This window comes from Oncorhynchus keta, chromosome 35 (genome assembly GCF_023373465.1).
Source record: "Oncorhynchus keta strain PuntledgeMale-10-30-2019 chromosome 35, Oket_V2, whole genome shotgun sequence".
Classification (NCBI taxonomy): Eukaryota; Metazoa; Chordata; class Actinopteri; order Salmoniformes; family Salmonidae; genus Oncorhynchus; species Oncorhynchus keta.
In genome coordinates, this window is record NC_068455.1 from 67273912 (window position 1) to 67300834 (window position 26923).

Genomic DNA, 26923 nt, shown 5'->3' on the forward strand with positions numbered 1-26923 from the left:
GGCACACTGGATCCTTGAGGGGAGGAACTGACCATCCATCAGTTAGCTAAATTATTTCCAAGCGTAGCACTCACTGTCACTTTTGTTTTTTCATATGTATGTGTTTTATTTTACATGAAACGAGATGTGGTTTATTTATTTACTAAGTTGGCTGTCGTTGGTGATACAAATATCTTTCGTCACACTAGCAATTGGTGAGTTTACTTGTAACGTTACATTGTTGAAGTCGTTAGCTTCGCCACATTGCCTTTATTTTCCCACTCGCCTTGTATTGATACCTGTCACTTTGACCTCGGGTCGGAGTGACAAACAATCGACAATGTAGCGGAAGAAAATGTATTCAACTGACTTGCTAGGATAACATTAACCTTGTAGCAACAATGCACAGTGTGGCAAATGCCCATAGTTAGTTTGCTATCGAGCTAAATGCCAACTCAATCAGGTAACTAGCTAACGTTAGCTATGGTTCATGTTCAAGAGAGTTTAAGCGAATCGACTAATACTTTTCACGTGAAACGTTAGTAACCAATCATTTGACATTAAACAAGCCAACAAGTCGTTGCCTATGTAACGTTAACCACTCATCTCGTCTTGCCTCAACCGTTTCATCCACCCTGCAACTTGTGACAAAGCTAACTAGCTATTGTTAGCTTGCTACCGAAATAGCTAACACCTGTACATTGTCATTGGGCCAGTAATGGAATAGTCTACAATTCGAAACTCCGCCGACTTGGGGCACTGGGCCATGTAAAACAAACTAGTGCTAGTGGCCCATGTTGTTGTTATGCAAGTGCCTAATTGTATTAGCTAACTATCTTTTACCACTGTTTACAAAAGTACTGTACCGTTACTGTATAGCCAATGAACTTTACAGAAAATCAATAGCTGGAGAGGACTATCCAGCACGCAACTGTTGCCCTGTCCTGTCCACGTTGGCACTTTCAGAAACTCATGATGTCATCTCACCTGGCAACGTTTAACCTCTGCCAGCTCGAGCATGCATACCTGTGGAGGATGGATTGCAACATTCCATTGCGTCTTGGGCCGAGTCTTTGATGCTGCCTATATCTCCAAACAAGTTATAAACTACTGTACAATAAGCTATGGGAGATGCTTTCCCCCTGCGCTACATAAATGTGCGTCTCTAAGCTTAGATGATAATACTAGTTTCAAAGTGATAGTCAGTGAACCTTGTTTTGTTACATAGGCATAAAAAATATCTCCTAAAATCCAATCTTGTTTTACAGTTAATACTTATGACAGTGTATATTTAGCAATTCATCAGCATATTTACTAATAACTAGTAAATTAACATAGTCCATGTGGATGTAATGCTCTTTTTTGGTGGTCTCTGGTACATTCTAATAATGCCTTCGTTCCATCTGAAATCCACAGCAAAATTGAATACTTTGAGTATTTACCTCCCAGATTGTAACACAATACCAGAACACATTTGTCCAATCTAAATTACTGAAAATGTATGAATTCAGAAAGGGAACATTCAACTTTTATTTAAAATAACAAACATTTAACATGTCTTCTCTTGAGATAAAATAATTTTACTGCAAGATATGAATAGACACAATTGTTTGTTCTTCAAATGATGTATTTTATTAACTGAAATGAAATAAATAGCCCAAATGATCTTGAAAGAATACACTACCAGTCAAAAGAACAACACTTTCAAATAACACATGGAATCATGTAGTAACCACACTTTTGACACACTCTTGGCATTATCTCAACCAGCTTCATGAGGTAGTTACCTGGAATGCATTTCAGTTAACAGGTGTGCCATAAAAGTTAATTTGTGGAATTTCTTTCCTTCGTAATGCGTTTGAGACAATCAATTGTGTTGTGACACGGTAGGGTTGGAATACAAGTCCAAATATTATACCAATTATACCAAGTCCATATTATGGAAAGAACAGCTCAAATAAGCAAAGAGAGATGAAAATCAAATCTCGTTTGTCACATGTGCTGAATACAACGGATGTAGACCTTAGTGAAATGCTTACTTACTACAAGCCCTTAACCAACAATGCAGTTTGAAGAATGCAGTTTGAAGAAAAATACGTGTTAAGTAAAAAATAGGAAATAAAAGTCAATGCAAATAGTCTGGGTAACCGTTGATTAGCTGTTCAGGAGTTTTATGGCTTGGTGTGGAAGCTGTTGAGAAGCCTCTTGGAACCAGACTTAGCGCTCCGGTACCACTTGCTGTGCGGTTGCAGAGAGAACAGTCTAGGGTGGCTGGAGTCTGACAATTTTTGGGACCTTCCTCTGACACCGCCTGGTATTGAGGTCCTGGTTGGCAGTAAGCTTGGCCCCAGTGATGTACTGCCCTCTGTAGTGCCTTGCGGTCAGAGACCGAGCAGTTTCCATACCAGCCAGCCAGTGATGCAACCAGTGCTCTCGATGGTGCAGCTGTAGAACCTTCTGAGGACACATGCCAAATCTTTTCGGTCTCCTGAGGGGGAATAGGTTTTGTCGTGCCCTTTTCAAGACTGTCTTGGTGTGCTTTGACCATGATACTTTGTTGGTGATGTGGACACCAAGGAACTTGAAGCTCTCAACCTGCTCCACTACAGCCCTGTCGATCAGAATGGGTGCGTGCTCGGTCATCCTTTTCCTGTCGTCCACAATCATCTCCTTTCTCTTGATCACGTTGAGGGAGAGATTGTTGTCCTGTTACCACATGGCCAGGTCTCGGTCTATAGGGAGGAGGTCATTTTTCTTTTTTAAATTTAAATTTTACCCCTTTTTCTCCCCAATTTAGTGGTATCCAATTGTTTTAGTAGTTACTGTCTTGTCTCATCGCTACAACTCCCGTATGGGCTCGGGAGAGACGAAGGTTGAAAGTCATGCGTCCTCCGATACACAACCCAACCCAACCAAGCCGCACTGCTTCTTAACACAGCGCGCATCCAATGTGTCGGAGGAAACACTGTGCACCGCCACAGGTGTCGCTGGTGCGCGATGAGACAAGGACATCTCTACCGGCCAACCCCTCCCTAACCCGGACGACGCTAGGCCAATTGTGCGTCGCCCCACGGACCTCCCGGTTGTGGCCGGTTATGACAGAGCCTGGGCGCGAACCCAGAGTCTCTGATGGCACAGCTGGCGCTGCAGTACAGCGCCCTTAACAACTGCGCCACCCGGGAGGCGGGAGGAGGTCATTCTCATCGTTGTCTGTGATCAGGCGTTCCACTGTTGTGTCATCAGCAAACTTAATGATGATGTTGGAGTCGTGCCTGCCCATGCAATCATGAGTGAACAGGGAGTACAGGAGGGGACTGTTGAGGATCAGTGTTGAGGATCAGCATGGCGGATGTGTTATTACCTACCCGTACCACCTGGGGGCGGCCTGTCTGAAAGTCCAGGATCCAGTTGCAGAGGGAGGTGTTTAGTCCCAGGGTCCTTAGCATAGTGATGAGCTTTGAGGGCACAATGGTGTTGAATGCTGAGCTGTAGTCAATGAATAGCATTCTCACATAGGTGTGCCTTTTTTCCAGGTGGGAAAGGGCAGTGTGGAGTGCAATAGAGATTGCATCATCTGTGGATCTGTTGGAGCGGTATGCAAATTGGAGTGAGTCTAGGGTTTCTAGGATAATGGTGTTGTGGGCCATGACCAGCCTTTCAAATCACTTCATGGCTACAGACGTGAGTGTTACGGGTCGGTAGTCATTTCGGCAGGTTATCTTAGTGTTCTTGGGCACATTGACTATGGTAGTCGGCTTGAAACATGTTGGTATTACAGACTCAGACAGGGATAGGTTGAAAATGTCAGTGAAGGCACTTGCCAGTTGGTCAGCGCATGCTCGGAGTACATGTCCTGGTAATCCATCTGGCCCGCTGGCCTTGTGAATGTTGACCTGTTTAAAGATCTTACTCACATCGTCTGCATAGAGCGTGATCACACAGTCATCCCAAACAGCTGGTGCTCTCATGCATGTTTCAGTGTTACTTGGATTGAAGCGAGCCTAGAAGTAAATGAGCTTGTCTGGTAGGTTCGGGTCACTGGGCAGCTCTCGGTTGTGCTTTCCGTTGTAGTCTGTAATAGTTTGCAAGCCCTGCCTCATCCAACGAGAGTCTGAGCCGGTGTAGTATGATTCCACCTTAGTCCTGTATTGATGCTTTGCCTGTTTGATGGTTCGTCAGAGGGCGTAGCGGGATTTCTTATAAGCTTCCAGGTTATAGTGTCCCGCGCCTTGAAAGTGTTAGCTCTACTCTTTTAGCTCAATGCGGACGTTGCCTGTAATCCTTGACTTTTGGTTGTGGTATGTACGTACAGTCACTGTGGGGACGATGTCTTTGGTGCACTTATTGATGAAGCCAATGGCTGATGTGGTGTCCTCCTCAATGCCAGAAGAACCCTGGAACATATTGCAGTTTGTGCTAGCAAAACAGTCCAGTAGCTTAGCATCTTCTTCATCTGACCACTTTTTTTATTGACAGTCACTGGTGCTTCCTGCTTTAGTTTTTGCTTGTAAGCAGGAGTCAGGAGGATAGAATTATGGTCAGATTTTCCAAATTGAAGGAGAGCTTTGTATGCTTGCGTGTGTGGAGTAAAGGTGGTCTGGAGTTTTTTCCCCTCTTGTTGCACATTTACATGCTGGTAGAAATTAGGTAAAACAGATTTAAGTTTCCCTGCATTTAAGTCCCCTGCCACTAGGAGCGCCGCCTCTGGATGAGCGTTTTCCTGTTTGTTTATGGCTGTATATAGCTCATTGAGTGTTGCCTTAGTGCCAGCATTGGATTGTGGTGGTAAATAGGTGGCTACGAAGAATATATATGAAATCTCTCGAGACTTCCTTGAGACTTGCTTTGATATCGTGCACCAGTTGTTGTTTACAAATTTTCATAGTCCGGCACCCCTTGTCTTACCAGAGGCTACTGTTCTATCCTGTCGATACAGTGTATAGCCAGCCAGCTGTATTTTATTCATGTGGTTGTTCAGCCATGACTCGGTGAAACATAAGATATTAGTTTAAGGCTTCAAGCTTCCTTTTAAGAGGCATTTTCTCAGATTGAAGAATGAAGCAGGTTATAACATGGGCTTTGCTACACAGAAAGCAGCATTTGACCACTCCATTGTCAACACTTTGATTAAATCAGTAGACCTCGATCCATATCTTTGAAAATACCATATCAGTATCATTAGCTTTTAAAACAATTCAGTCTGTTTTCTTTTATCAAGTTTTGGACCAGAGTGAGGCTGTCTCTCCACTAGCCTACCTATTGTTCCTGCAGTGAAGACGATTCACCATCTTCATTGAATGTTTTCGTAAGTTATCTGCAGATAATTGCCGAAAAGCCTACAAATATGCAAATTAGGGAAGCAAATGAAAGGCTTTCTTACCTGTGCGATTCGGTAGGCTGCTGACGAGTCACTCACTTTTAACGTCACTGTCTGGCAAGTCCTGATAGACTTCATATCGAAAATACAAATGAGATCTTTAGTTTACTTGTCTCGATATGATACCATGGACGTATAACTACGTTGTATGATTTATGAATGGCAAGGATATGACATTGACTTTATTCAGTCAGTTTGACACCATTTATAAACTAGTCAAGCTTGCTGCTCTTCTGTAAATAAGAATCTGTTCTTAACTGACTTTCCTAGTTAAAGGTTAAATAAATAAATACAATTACTGTTCATCAATCAAATGAAGACTTAGCTCTCTCAAACCCATCTCTATTTTTCTTTTCTTTTAACTTCACCTTTATTTAACTGGGCAATGACTGCCAAACATGGATGACGCTGGGCCAAATTGTGCGCTGCCCTAATGGGACTCCCAATCACGGCCGGATGTGATACAGCCTGGATTTGAACCAGGGACTCTAGCGACGCCTCTTGCACTGAGATGCAGTGCCTTAGACCACTGCACCACTCGGGAGCCCTATGTAGGGTTTTCAGCCATTACATTTGGCTCTGTGTAAACTACAATTGACACTGTTTTTAACATCAATTATCATCGCTCTCTAAACGGTTTTGGAAACATATACTGATATGACCTTTGTCTTTCATATCAGTGAAAAATAATCTTTGAAATAAAATATACAATTATTGTAGCAGTTTTGCACCGATCCTGTGTGCCTCCAGCTGACCAACTGCGCTTCCTCCTCAGCTCACACACAGGTGTTCGGAGCACGCTAGATATCTAATTGGAGCAGGTGATGGCCTATGTCTACTGTCTGTCTTCTGTAAACGAGCACTGTAACATGGAGATATGGCCATGTGGGAACACTAACCCTATAAAGGTGTATCAATGTACCTTTTTGGCTTTTGAAAATTATTGCTTGCAGATATGAATACGTTCCTTATTTTTCCAAAACATTACCGCAAGTGATGCGTGTACATTTTTTGTGCAATCGTCGGGGCTCTTAACAAATCTTCCCCTGTCAGAAGATACTATCGTCAGAATGCACCAAAGGAGTTAAGGTCTATGAATGGGGCTATGCTCCAGCACTTCCAATGTGCCAGAAAACAATAGGCTAAGTGGATTTTGACTCGTCGTATACACACTATATGGGACGTGCAAATTGACTCGCATGGATTATGGAGGAGCATCATGCTTTCCTCCCTCTGTGTGAAGGAATTTGACTGCAACCACATCTTACACAACACATACACCCAGGTACCGGGAGGTGGGACAGACGGCAGACTGTCAAACCAGCACTGTTTCCCGGTCATTGCTCACTTTGACTGACAGGCACCTGTTCAATCAATAGATCGCTTGAAGATGCATATCGTTCATTCTAGCTGGAGGGCTCGACAGACTTTTTTTCTGACCTGAGAATTGAAAAGTAACTTAGTTAATTTAAGTGGAAAAAGTACCCGACTGAAAATGAGTGTGTAACCAGCTGTACAGCCGACAGCCGGCGCTAGTGGAAAACTCTGGTCTGTGTGTAGAATGGCGGACGAGTGGGGGAGTGCCTTGCGTGATGAGATGCAGTGTTCTCCTGTGTGCTTGCCTGGGGTGTATCTGTCACCAGCTTCTCTTTGACCTAAATATTTTGACTTGTTATAGTGTCGTTGCCTCAAGTAGCCTCTTCTGGAAGCATGTTAGTAAATGTCTGCTTCTTTCTAGGCTACCTTCAGTTTTTCAGGGGTTATTTTGTGTTGTGTGTGTTATTCCTCAATTGATCTCATCTCTCGTATGTTACAGTACAGTGCAGTCTATAGACGGGTTAGCTGACAACGTCACCAAAACGATGCACACTATTCAAATGGGGCAGAAGTCCGTGAGTTGCGATTCTAAACGGTCAGATAGCTAGCAACCACGACAAGAAGCTGCCATGTGGGGAATTGTAGGAGTCTAATTTCATCGAGTTTTATCTTGTTCTTGACACCATGTCTTGTTTTGAGATGTTTCTACTGATGGCAAAAATTTGCTAGCTAGCTAACCAATAACTGTAACAACATATTTCAGAGACAACAAGTGCTCATTGTGCAAATGTATTTATGTTTTCAATAAACATTGGAGACTTAATGTAGTTTATGTTACCAGTCAAACCAACCCTGTCTGTTTTACCTCATAGTGGCACAAGTGGCGGTTTTGTTGCTTAACAACCAACCTGTCTATGGACAAGCTGGTAATGCATTTGGTTTGTTCTTGTTATTTATTAGTATGTCTCTCCTCCCCCCCCAGCTGCTGGCCTGTATTATTTGGCAGAACTAATAGAAGAATACACAGTTGCCACTAGTCGAATAATAAAGTACATGATACTGGTGAGTAGTGTCTCTTGACTGATATCAATTTGAACACAATTTAAATTATTTCCTCTAGTAGCTCTTGTATTTAGAATGTCATGGAAATGGAGCTCTCTCACCACCCAATCTCTCTCTCTCCCTCCATTCCCTCATTTAATAGGGACTAGGAGTTTTTCCTGGTCACCACTTTACCTGACCAGGAGAAACTCCAAATCCTAGTTATAGCCTATAAGGTCCTGAGTTTTTCAAGATCATGTGATCAGGGAAAACCCCTGGCCCTTATGTCCTGTAAGCTTGACTCCCAGTCCAGATGTTTTGAAGTACTAGCAGCTAACCATTGCTCTGTGCATGCATCCTCTCTAGTTCTCCACAGGCGTGCTGTCGGGGCTGTACCTGTTTGAAGGCTTCCCATGGCTGATGATGGGCTGTGGTCTCTTCACCAACCTGGTGTACTTTGGCCTCCTGCAGACCTTCCCTTACATACTGCTGAGCTCACCTAACTTCATCCTCTCCTGTGGTGAGCATCAGAGACCGGCAGCTTCAGAGGCAGAAACCAGTGTTTAGTGGGGATAGCTTCTCTATGTATAGACGTCTATGTACAATATGCTGGGACAGTAGTGTTTACCTGATCACGCAATCTGATACATGTTCAGGAGTTTTAACATCTGTCTCTCGCTCTCGCTCTCTCTCTGCCTGTCTCTCTCTCTCTCTCTCTCACAGTATTGGTGGTGCTGAACCACTACATGGCCTTCCAGTACTTTGCAGCAGAGTATTACCCCTTCTCAGAGGTAAGCTTAGGTCACACACTCTAAGGTAAGCCTAAAATCTGTGTTGATCACTCCTGAGCTCCAATGAGCAAAGTATTGCAGGGTACATATTAATTTATTCACTTAGCACATGACACAATGGAAGGGAGATAGCAACCATCTTTCCCTTGGTGAGGTATAAGCTATGAAATAGAAAGTTCTGATTAGTTGATCGGCCAGTCAATCAAGAAACCAAGTTATTATACTAAAAGTCAATATAACACTACCTAGGACCTGAAGTTAGGAGCTGACCAGGAAAAACTCTCAGCCCTAGTTGTTAGCTCTAAGGCCCAGAGTTTTACCTGGTTAGGAAGAAATCATGGTCTTGCCTTGTACCCATGTGTCTCCTCCCTCCTCACCCTCCATGTCTCCTCTCTCCTCACCTCGACCTCTTCTTCTATCCCTGAAGGTCCTTGCGTACTTCACCATCTGTCTGTGGATTATCCCCTTCTCGTTCTTCGTGTCACTCTCTGCTGGGGAGAACGTGCTTCCATCCACCATGCAGCAAGGAGGTGAGCTCTATTATACTGTTCACCTTATGGTTGGACCAACCAGGTTGTCGTAATCAATCAAATGTATTTATAAAGCCCTTTTTACATCAGTTGATGTCACAAAGTGCTATACAGAAACCAGCTCAAAACCCCAAACAGCAAGCAACGCACCTGTAGAAGCACGGTGGCTAGGAAAAACTACCTAGAAAGGCAGGAACCTAGGAAGAAACGTAGAGTAACCCGGCTCTGAGGGGTGACCAGTCCTCTTCTGGCTGTGCCGGGTGGAGATTATAACAGAACTCGACCAAAATTTTCAAACGTTCACAGATGACCAGCAGGGTCAGATGATAATAATCACAGTGGTTGTAAAGGGTGCAACAGGAGTAACCCCGATCATTCAGAGTTAGAAACAGCTGGTGGGGTGGAGAGGGAGTCGAAAACAGCAGGTCCCAGACAAGGTAGCATGTCCGGTGAACAGGTCAGGGTTTCATAGCCGCAGGCAGAACAGTTGAAACTGGAGCAGCAGCACGACCAGGTGGACTGGGGACAGCACGGAGTCATCAGGCCAGGTAGTCCCAAGGCATGGTCCTAGGGCTTAGGTCCTCCGAGAGAGAGAGAATTAGTGGGAGCCTACTTAAATTCTCACAGGACACCGGATAAGACAGGAGAAGTACTCCAGATATAAGTACTCCAGACTGACCCTATCCCCCCGACACAAACTATTGCCGTATAATTACTGGAGGCTGAGACAGGAGGGATCGGCAGACACTGTGGCCCCGTCTGACTACCTCCGGACAGGGCCAACCAAACAGGATATAACCTCATGCACTTTGCCAAAGCACAGCCCCCACACCACTAGAGAGAGACATTTTCAACCACAAACTTACTACCCAGAGACAAAGCCGAGTATAACCCACAAAGATTTCCCCCACAGCATAAACCAGAGGGTGGCACCAACCCTGACAGGAAGATCACGTCAGAGACTCAAGTGACGCACCCCTCCTAGGGACTGCATGGAAGACCACCAGTAAGCCAGTGACTCAGCCCCCGTAATAGGGTTAGAGGCAGAGAATCCCAGTGGAGAGAGGGGAACTGGCCAGGCAGAGACAGCTAGGGTGGTTTGTCGCTCTAGTGCTTTTCATTTCACCTTCACACCCCTGGGCCAGACTACATTCATAGGACCTACTGAAGAGATGAGTCTTCAATAAAGACTTAAAGGTCGAGACCGAGTCTGCGTCTCTGACATGGATAGGCAGACCATTCCATAAAAATTGAGCTCTATAGGAGAAAGCCCTGCCTTCAGCTGTTTTCTTAGAAATTCCAGGGACAATAAGGAGGCCTGCATCTTGTGACCATAGCATATGTGTAGGTATGTACGTCAGGACCAAATCAGAAAGATAGCTAGGCGCAAGCCTTGTCATACTTTGTAGGTTAGCAGTAAAACCTTCAAATCATCCTTAGCCTTAACAGGAAGCCAGTGTAGTGAGGAGTAATATGATAACATTTTTTGGTTTTAGTCAAGATTCTAGAAGCTGTGTTTAGCACTAACTGAAGTTTATTTAGTGCTTTATCCGGGTAGCTGGAAGGTAGAGCATTGCAGTAGTCTAATCTAGAAGTGACAAAAGCATGGGTGAATGTTTCTGCATTTTTGGACAGAAAGTTTTAAGATTTTTGCAATGTTACATAGATTTTAAAAAGCTGTCCTTGAAACAGTCTTGATATGTTCGTCAAAAGAGAGATCATGGTCCAGAGTAATGCCGAGGTCCTACAGTTTTATTTGAGATGACTGTACAACCATCAAGATTAATTGTCAGATCTAACAGAAGATCCCTTTGTTTCTTGGGACCAAGAACTAGCATCTCTGTTTTGTCCGAGTTTAAAATAACAAAATGTGCCGCCATCTACTTCCTTATGTCTGAAACACAGGCTTCCAGGGAGGGCAATTTTGGGGCTTCACCATGTTTCATTGAAATGTACAACTGTGTATCGTCCGGATAGCAGTGAAAGTTAACATTATTTTCCCGAATGACATTACCAAGAGGTAAAATATATAGTGGAAACAATAGAGGTCCTTAAATGGAACCTTGAGGAAGACCGAAATTTAGTTGATTTGTCAGAGGATAAACCATCCAGAGACACTGACATCTTTCTGACAGATAAGATCTAAACCAGGCCAGAACTTGTCCGTGTAGACCAATTTGGGTTTCCAATCTCTCCAAGAGAATGTGTTGATCGATTGTGTCAAAAGCAGCACTAAGGTCTAGGAGCACGAGGACAGATGCAGAGCCTTGGTCATTAAAATGATGCAGAGCCTTGATGCCTTTAAAAGGTAATTTACCACTTTTGAGTGCAGTCTCAATGGTATAATGTGGTCTAATACCAGACTGAAACTTTTCATATACATTGTTTGTCTTCAGGAAGGCAGTGAGTTGCTACGCAACAACTTTTTCTTAAATCTTTAAGAGGAATGGGAGATTTGATATAGGCCAATTTAGTTTTTTTTTGCATTTTCTGGGTCAAGGTTTGGCTTTTTCAAGAGAGGCTTCATTACTTCCACTTTTAGTGAGTTTGGTACACATCTGCTGGATAGGGAGCCATTTATGTTCAACATAGGAGGGCCAAGCACAGGAAGCAGCTCTTTCAGTAGTTTAGTTGGAATAGGGTCCAGTATGCAGCTTGAAGGTTTAGAGGCCATGAGTATTTTCATTAATGTGTCAAGAGATATAGGATTAAAATAACTTGAGTCTCTCCCTTCATCCTTGGTCCTGGCAGTGTTGTACAGACTCAGGACAACTGAGCTTTGGAGGAATACACAGATTTAAATAGAAGTCTGTAATTTGCAGTCTAATGATTATGATCTTTTCGTCAAAGAAGTTCATGAAATTATCACTGCTGAAGTGAAAGCCATCCTCTCGGGGAATGCTGCTTTTTACTTAGCTTTGCGACAGTATCAAAAATACGTTTTGGATTGTTCTTATTCTCAATTAAGTTGGAAAAATAGGATGATCGAGCAGCAGTGAGTGCTCTTCGAGATTGTACGTTACTGTCTTTCCAAGCTAATCGGAAGACTTCCAGTTTGGTGTAGTGCCATTTCCGTTCAATTTTTCTCGAAGCTTGCTTCAGGGCTCGTGTATTTTCTGTATACCAAGGGAGCTTGTTTTTTATGACAAATGTTTTTAGTTTTTAGGGGTGCGACTGCATCTAGGGTATTACGCAAGGTTATATTAAGTTCCTCAGTTAGGTGGTTAACCAATTGTTGTACTCTGACGTCCTTTTGTAGGTGGAGGGAGTCTGGAAGGGCATCTAGGAATCTTTTGGTTGTCCGAGAATTTATAGCACGGCTTTTGATGATCCTTGGTTGGGGTCTGAGCAGATTATTTCTTGCGATTGCGAACATAATAAAATGGTGGTCCGATACTCCAGGACTATGAGAAAAAACATTTAGATCCACAATATTTATTCCATGGGACAACACTAGGTCCAGAGTATGACACGGTAGTGAGTAGGTCCAGAGACATGTTGGACAAAACTCACTGAGTCGATGGCTCCGAAAGCCTTTTGGAGTGGGTCTGGACTTTTCCAGCAACAAAACGCACAGCAACACTTAAACAAGTCCACAAGTTGTGACAGGAAATTACGTCAGCACTCAATTGGGTTCACCTTATGGTTGGACCAACCAAGTCGTCTTAAGGATTGGTGTCCCGCTAGTGGGACAACTTCCGTTGAAACTGGAGGGCGCGCAATTCAAATAAATAATCATAAATATTATGGATTTTAAACATTTAAGTACATATAAAAGTGTTTTATATCGGCTGAAAGCTTAAATTCATGTTATTCTAACTGCACTTTCTGATTTACAGTAGCTATTACAGCGAAAACATGCCATGTGATTGTTTAAATACAGCGCCCCACATCAAAATATTTTTCCACTGGCACAGGTTTCATACATTCACATATAACGATTAAATATTCACTTACTTTTTGAAAATCTTCCTCTGATTTGTCTTCCAAAGGGTCCCAGCTATAACATGTAGTGTCATTTTGTTAGATAAAATCCTTCTTTATATCCCAAAAAGTCAGTTTAGTTGGCGCCATTGATTTGAGTAATCCACTCATTCAACTTGCAGAGAAAGGAATCCAAAACTCTACACCTAAATTTTGTTTCAACAAGTCAAAATCCGTTTCTATTTGCTCCTCAGATACCCTAAAATGTAATCAAACTAATATTTATTTCGGAAAGAAGTATGTTCAATAGGAAACCGATTTTTAGCAGGTGCGTAATGTCTTCATGTCGCGCGCTGGAACATGAATTTCCAAAACTGTGTCCTTCTACTAAAAATGTTACAAGCCTGAAACCTTGAACATAGACTGACACCCCGTGGAAGCCTTAGGAATTGCACCCAGGGAGCTAATTTTCAGTATGTCATTTCTAAGAGGATGGTCTCTCTCTCAAAAAAGAAAATTCTGGTTAGTTTTTCTTTGGATTTTCTCCTACCATACAGTTGAAGTCGTAAGTTTACATACACTTAGGTTGGAGTCATTAACTTGTTTTTCAACCACTCCACAAATTTCTTGTTAACAAACTATAGTTTTGGCAAGTCAGTTAGGACATCTACTTTGCATGAAGCAAGTAATTTTTCCAACAATTGTTTACAGACAGATTATTTAACTTATAATTCACTGTATCACAATTCCAGTTGGTCAGAAGTACACCAAGTTGACTGTGCCTTTAACCTCTTGGTCCTACCTGGCACGCAGGCGTCCCATCTAGAGCTCTGGAAATGCAAATGCACTACGCTAAATGCTAATAGTATTAGTTAAAACTCAAACGTTCATTAAAATACACATGCAGGGTACTGAATTAGAGCTACACTCGTTGTGAATCCAGGCAACAAGTCAGATTTTTAAAATGCTTTTCGGCGAAAGCATGAGAAGCTATTATCTGATAGCATGTAACACCCAAAAAGACCCGCAGGGGACGTAAACAAAATAATTAGCATAGTCGTCGCTACACAAACCGCACAAATAAAATATAAAACATTCATTACCTTTGACCATCTTCTTTGTTGGCACTCCTAGATGTCCCATAATCACTATTGGGTCTTTTTTTCGATTAAATCGGTCCATATATATGAAGACTGTGTGATAAACGGAAAAAAATAGCGTTTCATAACGTAACGTCATTTTTTAAAATTCAAAAAGTCGACGATAAACTTTCACAAAACACTTCAAAATACTTTTGTAATGCAACTTTAGGTATTAGTACACGTTAATAAGCGATAAAATTCATCAGGAGGCGATGTCAATTCTATAGGTGTCTGTTTCGAAAAAATGTCTTGAAGAGAGCTCGACCAAAACATCCGGTCGGAGACCGGAGGGAATCGATTCCCTTGATTCGGTTAGACCAAGAATCAATTGCGAATCAAATGACAAGACTCTAGACAACGTGTGGAAGCTGTAGGCACTGCAACCTCGGCCTCATTTAATTCGATTCACTTTGAACAATTCCTTGAAGTCGCGGATGGATATTTTTTTCCATTTTCAGTGATCAGATATTCCTGCACTTTTCGATGAAACACACGTTCTGTTATAGTCACAGCCGTGATTTAACCAGTTTTATAAACTTCTGAGTGTTTTCTATCCACACATACTAATCATATGCATATACTATATTCCTGGCCTGAGTAGCAGGGCGCTGAAATGTTGCGCGATTTTTAACAGAATGTTCGAAAAAGTAGAGGGTCGACTTAACAGGTTAAACAGCTTACACAATTTCAGAAAATTATGTCATGGCTTTAGAAGCTTCTGATAGGCTAATTGACATCATTTGAGTCAATTGGTGTACCTGTGGATGTATTTCAAGGCCTACCTTCAAACTCAGTGCCTCTTTGCGTGACATAATGGGAAAATCAGCCAAGACCTCAGAGAAAAACCGTAGACCTCAAGTCTGGTTCATCCTTGGGAGCAATTTCCAAACGCCTGAAGGTACCGCGTTCATCTGTACAAACAATAGTACGCAAGTATAAACACCATGGGACTACGTAGCCGTCATACCGCTCAGGAAGGAGATGCGTTCTGTCTCCTAGAGATGAATGTACTTTTGTCTGAAAAGTGCAGATCAATCCCAGAACAACAGCAAAGGACCTTGTGAAGATGCTGGAGGAAACAGGTACAAAGTATCTATATCCACAGTAAAACGAGTCCTATATCGACATAACCTGAATGGCTGCTCAGCAAGGAAGCCACATCTCCAAAACTGACATAAAAAAGCCAGACTACGGTTTGCATCTGCACATAGGGACAAAGATTGTACTTTTTGGCGAAATGTCCTCTGGTCTGATGAAACAAAAATAGAACTGTTTGGCCATAATGACCATCGTTATGTTTGGAGGAAAAGGGGGATGCTTGCAAGCCGAAGAACTTCATCCCAACCGTGAAGTACGGGGGTGGCAGCATCATGTTGTGGGGTGCTTTGCTGCAGGTGGAACTGGTGCACTTCACAAAATAGATGGCATCCCGAGGGAGGAAAATTATGTGGATATATTGAAGCAACATCTCAGGACATCAGTCAGGAAGTTAAAGCTTGGTCGCAAATGGAGTCTTCCAAATGGACAATGACCCCAAGCATACTTCCAAAGTTGTGGCAAAATGGCTTAAGGACAACAAAGTCAAGCTATTGGAGTGGCCATCACAAAGCCCTTACCTCAATTCCATAGAAAATCTGTGGGCAGAACTGAAAAGGCATGTGCAAGCAAGGATGCCTACAAACCTGGCTCAGTTACACCAGCTCTGTCAGGAGGAATGGGCCAGAGTTCACCCAACTTATTGTGGGAATCTTGTGGAAGGCTACCCGAAACGTTTGACCCAAGTTAAACAATTTAAAGGCAAATGCTACCAAATACTAATTGAGTATATTTAAACTTCTGACCCACTGGGAATGTGATGAAAGAAATAAAAGCTGAAATAAATCATTCTCTCTACTATTATTCTGACATTTCACATTCTTAAAATAAAGTGGTGATGCTAACTGACCTAAGACAGGGAATCTTTACTAGGATTTAATGTCTGGAATTGTGAAACGCTGAGTTTAAATGTGTTTGGCTAAGGTGTATATAAACCTCCGACTTCAACTGTATCTGTTGTGTTATATTCTCCTAGGTTATTTTAACATTTCTACACACTTCTTGTTTTCTTTCCAATGGTACTAATTATGTGCTTATCCTGGCTTCAGGGCCTGAGCTACAGGCAGTTTACTTTGGGCACGTCATTCAGACAGGAAATGGAGAAAAAAGGGGCCTAGTCCTAAGTAGTTTTAATACTGTTCACCTTATGGTTGGACCAACGAGGTTGTCTTACATTTTTGTTCTAGCCCAGTACCAATGTAGCCTGGTTGCCATCCTTGTTCAACTATTACATTCCGCTCCTGCCATTTGCCAAAGAGACTGGCCTTTCGGCAATCTTCAAAGATGAACATTCTTTAATTAATGATCTTGAGCAGGATTTGATCCTGATTCGATAACACTCACAGCTATCATCCATTCACAATGATTTTGCAAATTAGACTGATAGGAAAATATTAACTTTATTCATACATTTGATTGGAAACATTCTAACGTTGGGCATTCTGATGTTATATATTTCATTATAACTTTGGGATTAGGGAGAACACGAGGATTCCCGTTTCTTGCATTTTTACCACCAGCCAATGTGATCGCAAAGATTTTTTTTTTTTCTTGTTCAAAATAAATTACTAAGCTATATTGCTACTTCTGGGACACACATTGGGCTAGGCTACTGGTTCAACAGCTATGAGAGGAATACAGAGAGGATGGAAGAGGGAGAGGCCAGTAGAGATGCCAGCGGAGATGTGTGAATTGCACTAGAAGGGAACAGTGAAGACTGGAGTGTAAATTAGAAGTTAATTCCTAGGTGGATTAGGGCTAATTAATCCACCACTTGTATACTAGCATATACATTAGGCCTAGTCTACTAGGGTGAATTTAGGCCTCCACCTGTGCCATGCAAGCCAGAGCAAATTTTTTGGGGGTCTGACACATTTTGTGCCAATGAATTGAAGTTGGACATGGCCAAATAAGTCAAGTTTAATAAAATGTGCAATTAAATCTACACTAACTTTTTCCACTAGTGGCACTGGTGCTACAAACGTTTTAATATGGTTTCAATAGCTAATTTCTATTTTATTTAACCATTTTAACTAGGCAAGTCAGTTAAGAACAAATTCCTATTTACAATGACGGCCTACGCCGGCCAAACCCTAACCCGGGCGACGCTGGGCCAATTGTGTGCCGCCCTATGGGACTCCCAATCTCGGCCGGTTGGGATACAGCCTGGAATCAAACCAGGGTCTGTAGTGATGCTTCTAGCACTGAGATGCAGTGCCTTAGACCGTTGCATGATTTACATTTTAAATAATTGATTAAAACCTTGCCTATCCAATAATGGGCCTGCATTCCACATAAAACCAGGCTAATAATTACTAGCCATCTCTTAAATTAGCATGCCCTTGTGTTTTTAAATTGATTTGGACTTTTAAAATAAAGTGCAAAATTACCTTTCCATCTACCCGAAGACAATTATTTTCTATTTTATTAGGATTGCCATTAGCTGTTGCAAAAGCAGCAGCTACTCTTCCTGGGGTCCACATAAAACATGAAACAATACAGAACATCAATAGACAAGAACAGTAGCATGTGATTTTCATTAGCATCGCTAATTGCTACACAAACTGGTAGACATATAGGGCCTACTCGCACCGCACGCAGCAGGGCTCGACATTCAAATATATTTGCCAGTGGCACACCGAGTCAGTGCCAACTGAAAGCTACAGGCCGGAATAAATCAAATAAATACTGTCAGGGTCCATATCTCACAGGAAAGTGAATGATCCGTGCATAATTTCAGTAACAGGTGATTTTCTTTCATTTGCGAGCTGAGCAAGTAGGACTTTTTCAAGCACTTAGTTGCAATTTTCAAGGATCTACATTTTTATATTTAATTGTTGTAATAGCCTATAGGTAGAAATATATAATAACCTCAATGTATGCAACAAAATATGCATTACCATTAATAGGCCTACACAATGGAATTATACATTGACATTTATTTTTACATTCTAAAATATGTGGGCAAAATGTAGACCAACATTTCTAAAAACATGTTTTAACTTTTGTAATTATGGGGTATTGTGTGTAGATCTGTGAGGGGGGAATCAATGCAATCCATTTTGAATTCAGGCTGTAACACAAGAAAATGTGGAATAAGTCAAGCGGTATGAATACTTCCTGAAGGCACTGTATGTGTGCAGCGCGCGTGTGATAAATAATCGACATAACGAACAAACGGCTCCAGGAATCAATCGTTTTTAAAAAAATCAATTGTATAGCCTAGATTAAATATAGCATTATTACAATATTTTTCTTTCACTGGCGCAAGCGCGCCACTGACGGGGATGATCGACAGGCCCGGAGGGTTTCCAAAATCGGGCAGCCCTGTATGTGGAGCCCTGACACACACAGAAGGGAATTCCCGTGCCGTTGTTGCCTCTTTAGAAAGTTGCCTTATTCTTGGCCAATTGCACATTACTGTTTGAATAAATCATGATAATAAAACAAATTAAGCAAATTGTCTAACCCAAAAATAACTGGACCAGGTAAGAGAAATTCACTGGCGCCCTTTTGAACAATTTAAAAAAAATGTGTGTTGCACTACCAAGTCGAACAGTCACATTTGGTCGTAGGCCTTGGCACTATAAAGGGTTCAATACTATTTAATGAAACCCTGGCTGTTGATGTAGGCAACTGATAGCAAAGCAGGGAATCCCCAATTCCCCACGGATCTCCTTTTTGAAAATGGCAAGTTCATTTTCTCATCCATAAATGCATATCAAGTGCAAGTACGCTGGAGGGCCTTTTCATTAGGAGGGAAGTCTACTGTGGATAGCTAAAATAATGATTATGATCACGTTCTCTCAATTGTTATATTTGGCCTATGGGGACACCTATACATTTGGCAGCCACGCACGAGTGACCAGTGTAGCCTTTTATCGTCTACAGTCGTGGCCAAAGGTTTAGAATGACACACATTCATTTTCATAGTCTGCTGCCTCAGTTTGTATAATTTGCATGTACTCCAGAATGTTATGAAGAGTGATCAGATGAATTGCAATTAATTACAAGGTCCCTCTTTGCCATGCAAATGAACTGAATCCCCCAAAAACATTTCCACTGCATTTCAGCCCTGCCACAAAAGGACCAGCTGACATGTGTATATATATATATATATGTCATTTAGCAGACGCTTTTATCCAAAGCGACTTACAGTCATGTGTGCATACATTCTACGTATGGGTGGTCCCGGGAATCGAACCCACTACCCTGGCGTTACAAGCGCCATGCTCTACCAACTGAGCTACAGAAGGACCACATGTCAGTGATTCTCTTGTTAACACAGCTGTGAGTGTTGACGAGGACAAGGCTGGATATCACTCTGTCATGCTGATTGAGTTCGAATAACATACTGGAAGCTTCAAAAGTAGGGTGGTGCTTGGAATCATTGTTCTTCCTCTGTTAATCATGGTTACCTGCAAGGAAACGTGCTGTCATCATTGCTTTGCACAAAAAGGGCTTCACAGGCAAGGATATTGCTGCCAGTAAGATTGCACCTAAATCAACCATCGGATCATCAAGAACTTCAAGGATTGCGGTTCAATTGTTGTGAAGAAGGCTTCAGGGCGCCCAAGAAAGTCCAGCAAGCGCCAGGACTATCTCCTAAAGTTGATTCAGCTGCAGGATCGGGGCACCACCAGTACAGAGCTTGCTCAGGAATGGCAGCAGGCAGGTGTGAGTGCATCTGCACGCACAGTGAGGCAAAGACATTTGGAGGATGGCCTGGTGTCAAGAAGGGCAGCAAAGAAGCCACTTCTCTCCAGGAAAAACATCAGGGACAGACTGATATTCTGCAAAAGGTACAGGGATTGGACTGCTGAGGACTGGGGTAAAGTAATTTTCTCTGATGAATCTCCTTTCCGATTGTTTGGGGCACCTGGAAAAAAGCTTGTCCGGAGAAGATGGGATTGATGGGTCCATTTAGGGTGTGTGTGCGAGTTCGCTAATTCTTTCTAAGCCTATGTCCATTCAGAAGGTTTCCTAAAATAGCCTGTCTGGACTTCATCTCTTAAGAGAGGAGGGACTAATAATAGAACAGAAATGAGCATAATAAAATAAAAATGTCAGCAAGTCATGATGACCAGCATACAGTGTATTCAAACCATTTGACTTTTTCCACATTTTGTTACGTTACAGCCTTATTCTAAAATGGATTAAATGTTGTTCCCCCCCCCTCATCAATCTACACATAATGACACATAATGACAAAGCAAAAACAGGTATTTAGAAATGTTTGTTAAAAAAAATGGAAATATGACATTTACATAAGCATTCAGACCCTTTACTCAGTACTTTGTTGAAGCACCTTTGGCAGCGATTACAGCCTCGAGTCTTCTTGGCACAGCATGGCAGACATGTATTTGGGGTGTTTCTCCCATTCCTTTTGGCATATCCTCTCAAGCTCTGTCAGGTTGGATGGGGAGCGTTGCGGGACAGCTATTTTCAGACCACTCCAGAGATGTTCGATCAGTTTCAAATCAAAATCAAATCAAATGTTATTTGCCACATACACATGGTTAGCAGATGTTAATGCAAGTGTAGCAAAATGCTTCCGACAGTGCGGTAATATCTAACAAGTAATCTAACAAATTCATAACAACTACCTTATATGCACAAATGTAAAGGGATGGAATAAGAATATGTACATATAAATATATGGATGAGCGATGACCATGCGGCATAGGCAAGATGCAATAGATGGTATGAAATACAGTATATACATATGAGATGAGTAATGTAGGATATGTATACATTATTATTATTATTACATTATACATTATTAAAGTGGCATTATTTAAAGTGACTAGTGATACCTATCTGATTGACCTTTAGCCATGTATTCATACATTTTGTGAACGTGTGATAAGTGGTGCAGTTATGTGTGTCTGATGGCAGTGTATTCCAGACATGGGAAGCTCTCACAGAGAAAGCAGATTTACTAAAGGTGCTTTTCCTTAAGGGAACTATACAGTCACTTCTTGTGGCAGACCTTGTGGATCTGCTGCCATATGTTTGGGTTTTCTGATTAACAAAAATACAGAGTGGAGGGGGAGCCAGGCCATTTAGGATCTTGAATACAAGACATGCGTTGGTGTATTGCACAAGATTTTCCCAACTCAGGAGCTCATGCTTTCTGAGGATGTAACAGTGATGATGGCTATTGGGCTTCCTTTTTCACGTGCTTTTTAAAAGAGAGGTTGGAATCAAGTATGATGCCACGGTACTTAAAATCAGATACCACCTGTAGCTTCTACCCTGACACATCGACATCTGGCTCAGTTGCATCTGTTGCCCTCTTTGTGAAGAACATGCAACCAGTTTTTTTTCACATTGAGATGCAAACACGAGTCACTGAGCCACTTTGTAACCTTGACCATTACAGTAGTGAGTTCTTGTGCAGCTTGTTGTTTGCTCTTTGCATGCACATATATCACTGTATCATCTGCATACATTTGAACTTCAAACCCAGTACAGACAAGGCAGATCATTAATGTACAGGCTGAACAGGAGGGGCCCCAGTATTGACCCTTGGGGCACACCCACATCATAGCTAAGAGTGGGCGACAGCTCATTGCTCACTCTGACACACTGAGTTCTGCCTTCAAGGTATGATGGTCTTTGACAATTTTGTGATGAGAATCTCATGGTTAGCAGTATCAAAGCCTTCCTTAGGTCCAGAAACACAACCCCAACAACGCCCCCTTTGTCCATCTTGGACTTCACATTTTCCAGAAGAAAGCAGTTGGCCGTTTCTGTGGAGTGTTTCGCTCTGATGCCAAACTGCATGGGGTGTAATGTGAAGGGGCTGTTGTTGAGGTGGGCAATCAGTTGTTACACACTTTTCAACAACCTTTTCAACATCCTTTGACACCACAGGTAGTATACTAATGGGCCTGTAGTTACTCACGTCAGCAGGGTCGCCCGAGTTAAAGATGGCCGTTATAATGGCCGACTTCCATACCCTTGGAAACACCCGAGACCAATAGATGTGTTGGTGACCTTAGTAATGGGCCAATGAGTGACTCTTTGTAGTTTTTAAGAAAGGTAGAGTCCAGCCCAAGGTAGAGTTCTTTAGTGAGCTAATCACCTTGTTCACCTTTGACTCAGAAACCTCCCTTATGATGAAGACCGGTTGAGTGGCATTCACTAGCACTGAGCCCAAGAAACCAGTGGAGGGGTTCTGTGTCAGTACCCTGACAGAGTCAATAAAGTAGGAATTGAAGGCTATTGCTATTTCGACTGCATCCTGTGTTTGTTATTCACCATGATTTCTAGTATTTTTGCAGTGTTACTATGGTCTTTCCCTGTTAACTTTTTTAGATTCTCCCAGATCAATTTAGAATTTCCCTTTGCTTCACCAATTATGTTAATAAAAATGTTTGCCTTGGCCTGTCTGATTTCCTTCATCACCTTATTTCTCAACATGGTAAACCTACGTCTGTCATTTTAATTTGGATTTTAGGGCTATTTTTAGAGCATAATCTCGTTCTTTCATCAATTTCAAGATTTCTCCATTTAGCCAAGGAAGAGTGCTCTTTTGGCCAGGTTTCGATTTGATTTTCTTTAGGAAACCATTTATTGTAGTCTGGATTGTGGATAGAAAAACCTGACTATCAGCTTCCACGTCTGTATAGGACAAGAAGTCATTCCAGTTAATTCCCTTAATTGCGTTTTCAAAATAGTTTAATTCACTCTTAGGTATTCTTAGTTGATCCGGCTTTCTAACAGAGAGGTTAAACCTGCTCTTAGACAGCTTTCTGGCTATAAGTGTCAGATTATGGTCAGATAGCCCAGTAACCATATTGAATGATTTAGTCACTCTCTCTGGTTTATTACTGAACACCAAATCAATCTGTGTTTTAGAGCAACAAGTCCGTCTGGCCACTCTATCATTAAAGGCCTGATTGGTGTAGTGGTGCAGAGATGCTTGTCCTTTTGGTAGGTTCTCCCATCTCCACAGAAGAACTCTAGAGCTCTGTCAGAGTGACCATTTGGTTCTTGGTCACCTCCCTGACCAAGGCCCTTCTCCCCCGATTGCTCAGTTTGGCCAGGCGGTCAGCTCTAAGAAGAGTCTTGGTGGTTCCAAACTTCTTCCATTTAAGAATGATGGATGCCACTCTGTTCTTGGGGACCTTCAATGCTGCAGCAATTTTTTGGTAACCTTCCCCAGATCGGTGCCTCGACACAATCCAGTCTCGGAGCTCTACAGACAATTCCTTCAACCTCATGGCTTGGTTTTTTGCTCGGACATTCACTGTCAACTGTAAGACCTAATATAGACAGGTGTATTCCTTTCCAAATTTTACCACAGGTGGACTCTAATTTGATTTATTTTGTATTTATTTCCCCTTTATTTAACCAGGTAGGCAAGTTGAGAACAAGTTCACATTTACAATTGCGACCTAGCCAAGATAAAGCAAAGCAGTTAGACACATACAACAACACAGTTACACATGGAGTAAAACAAACATACAGTCAATAATACAGTATAAACAAGTCTATATATGATGTGAGCAAATGAGGTGAGATAAGGGAGGTAAAGGCAAAAAAAAAGGCCATGGTGGCAAAGTAAATACAATATAGCAAGTAAAACACTGGAATGGTAGATTTGCAATGGAAGAATGTGCAAAGTAGAAATAAAAATAATGGGGTGCAAAGGAGCTAAATAAATAAATAAAATAAATACAGTAGGGAAGGAGGTAGTTGTTTGGCCTAAATTATAGGTGGGCTATGTACAGGTGCAGTACTCTGTGAGCTGCTCTGACAGTTGGTGCTTAAAGCTAGTGAGGGAGATAAGTGTTTCCAGTTTCAGAGATTTTTGTAGTTCGTTCCAGTCATTGGCAGCAGAGAACTGGAAGGAGAGGCGGCCAAAGAAATAATTGGTTTTGGGGGTGACCAGAGAGATATACCTGCTGGCGCGTGTGCTACAGGTGGGAGATGCTATGGTGAGCAGCGAGCTGAGATAAGGGGGGACTTTACCTAGCAGGGTCTTGTAGATGACATGGAGCCAGTGGGTTTGGCGACGAGTATGAAGCGAGGGCCAGCCAACGAGAGCGTACAGGTCGCAATAGTGGGTAGTATATGGGGCTTTGGTGACAAAACGGATGGCACTGTGATAGACTGCATCCAATTTGTTGAGTAGGGTATTGGAGGCTATTTTGTAAATGACATCGCCGAAGTCGAGGATTGGTAGGATGGTCAGTTTTACAAGGGTATGTTTGGCAGCATGAGTGAAGGATGCTTTGTTGCGACATAGGAAGCCAATTCTAGATTTAACTTTGGATTGGAGATGTTTGATATGGGTCTGGAAGGAGAGTTTACAGTCTAACCAGACACCTAGGTATTTGTAGTTGTCCACGTATTCTAAGTCAGAGCCGTCCAGAGTAGTGATGTTGGACAGGCGGGCAGGTGCAGGCAGCGATCGGTTGAAGAGCATGCATTTAGTTTTACTTGTATTTAAGAGCAATTGGAGGCCACGGAAGGAGAGTTGTATGGCATTGAAGCTTGCCTGGAGGGTTGTTAACACAGTGTCCAAAGAAGGGCCGGAAGTATACAGAATGGTGTCTTCTGCGTAGAGGTGGATCAGAGACTCACCAGCAGCAAGAGCGACATCATTGATGTATACAGAGAAGAGAGTCGGTCCAAGAATTGAACCCTGTGGCACCCCCATAGAGACTGCCAGAGGTCCGGACAGCAGACCCTCCGATTTGACACACTGAACTCTATCAGAGAAGTAGTTGGTGAACCAGGCGAGGCAATCATTTGAGAAAGCAGGGCTGTCGAGTCTGCCGATGAGGATGTGGTGATTGACACCTGGATGCTCAATTTCGATTCTTATAGGAAAGAATACTAATGTTTGAATACTAATGTCAATGTGATATTTAAAAAAATTCTGCGGTATTGTGTGTAGATTGCTGAGGAAAAAATACTATAATCTGTTTTAGAGTAAGGCTGTAACAAAATGTTGAAAAAGTCAAAGGGGTCTGAATACTTTCCAAAGGCACTATATGTTGCGAGGAATGGCGACAGGTGCCAGTTTCAAGCCAATTCAAACCGTATTTGAATTGAACCTTGTAGGCTAATATTTTCTGTATCCTCCTTTTCTGAGTCCTCTCTAGCCACTTTGAACAACATGATCTTGCATTGACACTTCTCACAAGCACTTCATAACGGAAGTTTTTATTGTTGTTCTTAACTTTCTAACTCTATATTGCGCCAAATGTTGTTGTTTCCAAATACCAATCAGCAACTGCACCTTAAACCCAGTTGCATATTGAACATTAAGATTGCCGAAATGCCAGTCTCTTTGGCAAATGACGCGAGTGGAATGCTAGCTAAAAAGACTGGTTCCCGAACTAGCACCAACACACCTGATTCAACAAATCATCAAGCCCTGGATTAGTTGATTCAGGTGTGCCAGGATTGAAAGATATTGTCATTTTCACAAAGTGAATTGATGGTCAGTTATTTAATGACCATTTTTTATTTTTCTCACCCTCTCTAGATGACGTGGTCTCAAATTACTTCACCAAGGGCAAGAGGGGCAAGCGGTCCGGAATCCTGCTCATCTTCTCATTCCTCAAGGAGGCGGTGTTGCCTAGTCGACAGAAGATGTACTGATGCTCTACCTGGGGGTTTGGGTGGGTGGGTGGGTGGGTGGGTAGATTTGGGAAGGGACTAAAGGAGAGGTGGTGGAGGAGGAGGAGGGAAGAAAAGGAGGAGGAGGAAGGAGAGTGCATCGTAGCAGAGCAGATGAGAGCTCCCACTATTACTACGGACTAGCAGCAGTGCGTTTTACAGGACTGGTACATCTCTCTTACTCTCTCTGTGTCTGAAATGGCACCCTATTCCCTATATAGTACACTATATATATATATATTAGTACACTATATAGGGTATCCATGTCAGTCTGTGATGACAACTGCCAATGAACAACTGAAGACTTCTGGCTCCTGTTCTCCAGCTACAGTAAAAGCCTCTGTAGGATCTACTCCAACACTCTTCTGTTCTATTTTATAAAGGTTTGTTATGGAAACTACGTGCTGGTGTGAGTCGACTGGGCCGTATTCATTAGTGCAAAATGCAAACGAGCGTTTCTTATTGGACAAGTTCATGTTGTTCCCTCTCTGTTTATAGTCAGTTTTCTTCTGTTTGGTGCCTAATGAATAACAGCTAAGTGGAGAAGTCAGGTTGGAAGCGAGAATGAGAACAAGGTTGGCGTAAAACGAAGCCAGATTGGATCTCTTGAATGAGTCCAAATGGCACCCTATTTCCTACATAGTGCACTACTTTTGACCTGAGTCCCATGGGCCCTGGTCAAAAGTAGTACACTATATAGGGAATAGGGTACCCTTTGGGATGCAACCCTTGTCTTGTGTTGTGTGCTGGGCCGTTAACTCCCTGCAAGTATGGGGTCGCCTATAACCCGATGTTTGTACGTGGACCCATAGGAATTCATTTTTTTTGTTGTTTCTTCACTGTTCCCCATTCATTGACTTCATCGTTATAAAATGACTTATTCTCTTGAACTGTTTAAAAGAAGAAAAAAAGCTTAAATAATATAACTGATTTTTTGGGGGGGGATATCAATTGATAGAAAAAACTGAACAAACGAACATTCCCACAAATACTTGTGCAATGATTTCTGTATGCCTGTTATGGCTGAATCTGGGTGTGTTTAGAGGGAGGAACTGATAATGTGATTATTAAAGAGGCAGTACATGG

General features: G+C 42.2%; 1 protein-coding gene across 1 annotated transcript; it reads left to right on the plus strand.

Annotated features, from left to right (window-relative positions):
- Positions 1–26923, plus strand: LOC118368889 (protein TEX261). Its single transcript, XM_035753354.2, has 6 exons — positions 1–194; positions 7656–7735; positions 8081–8234; positions 8438–8505; positions 8933–9035; positions 25704–26923. The coding sequence occupies exons 1-6, from the start codon at positions 125–127 to the stop codon at positions 25817–25819; spliced, it is 591 nt and encodes a 196-aa protein (XP_035609247.1). The 5' UTR covers positions 1–124; the 3' UTR covers positions 25820–26923.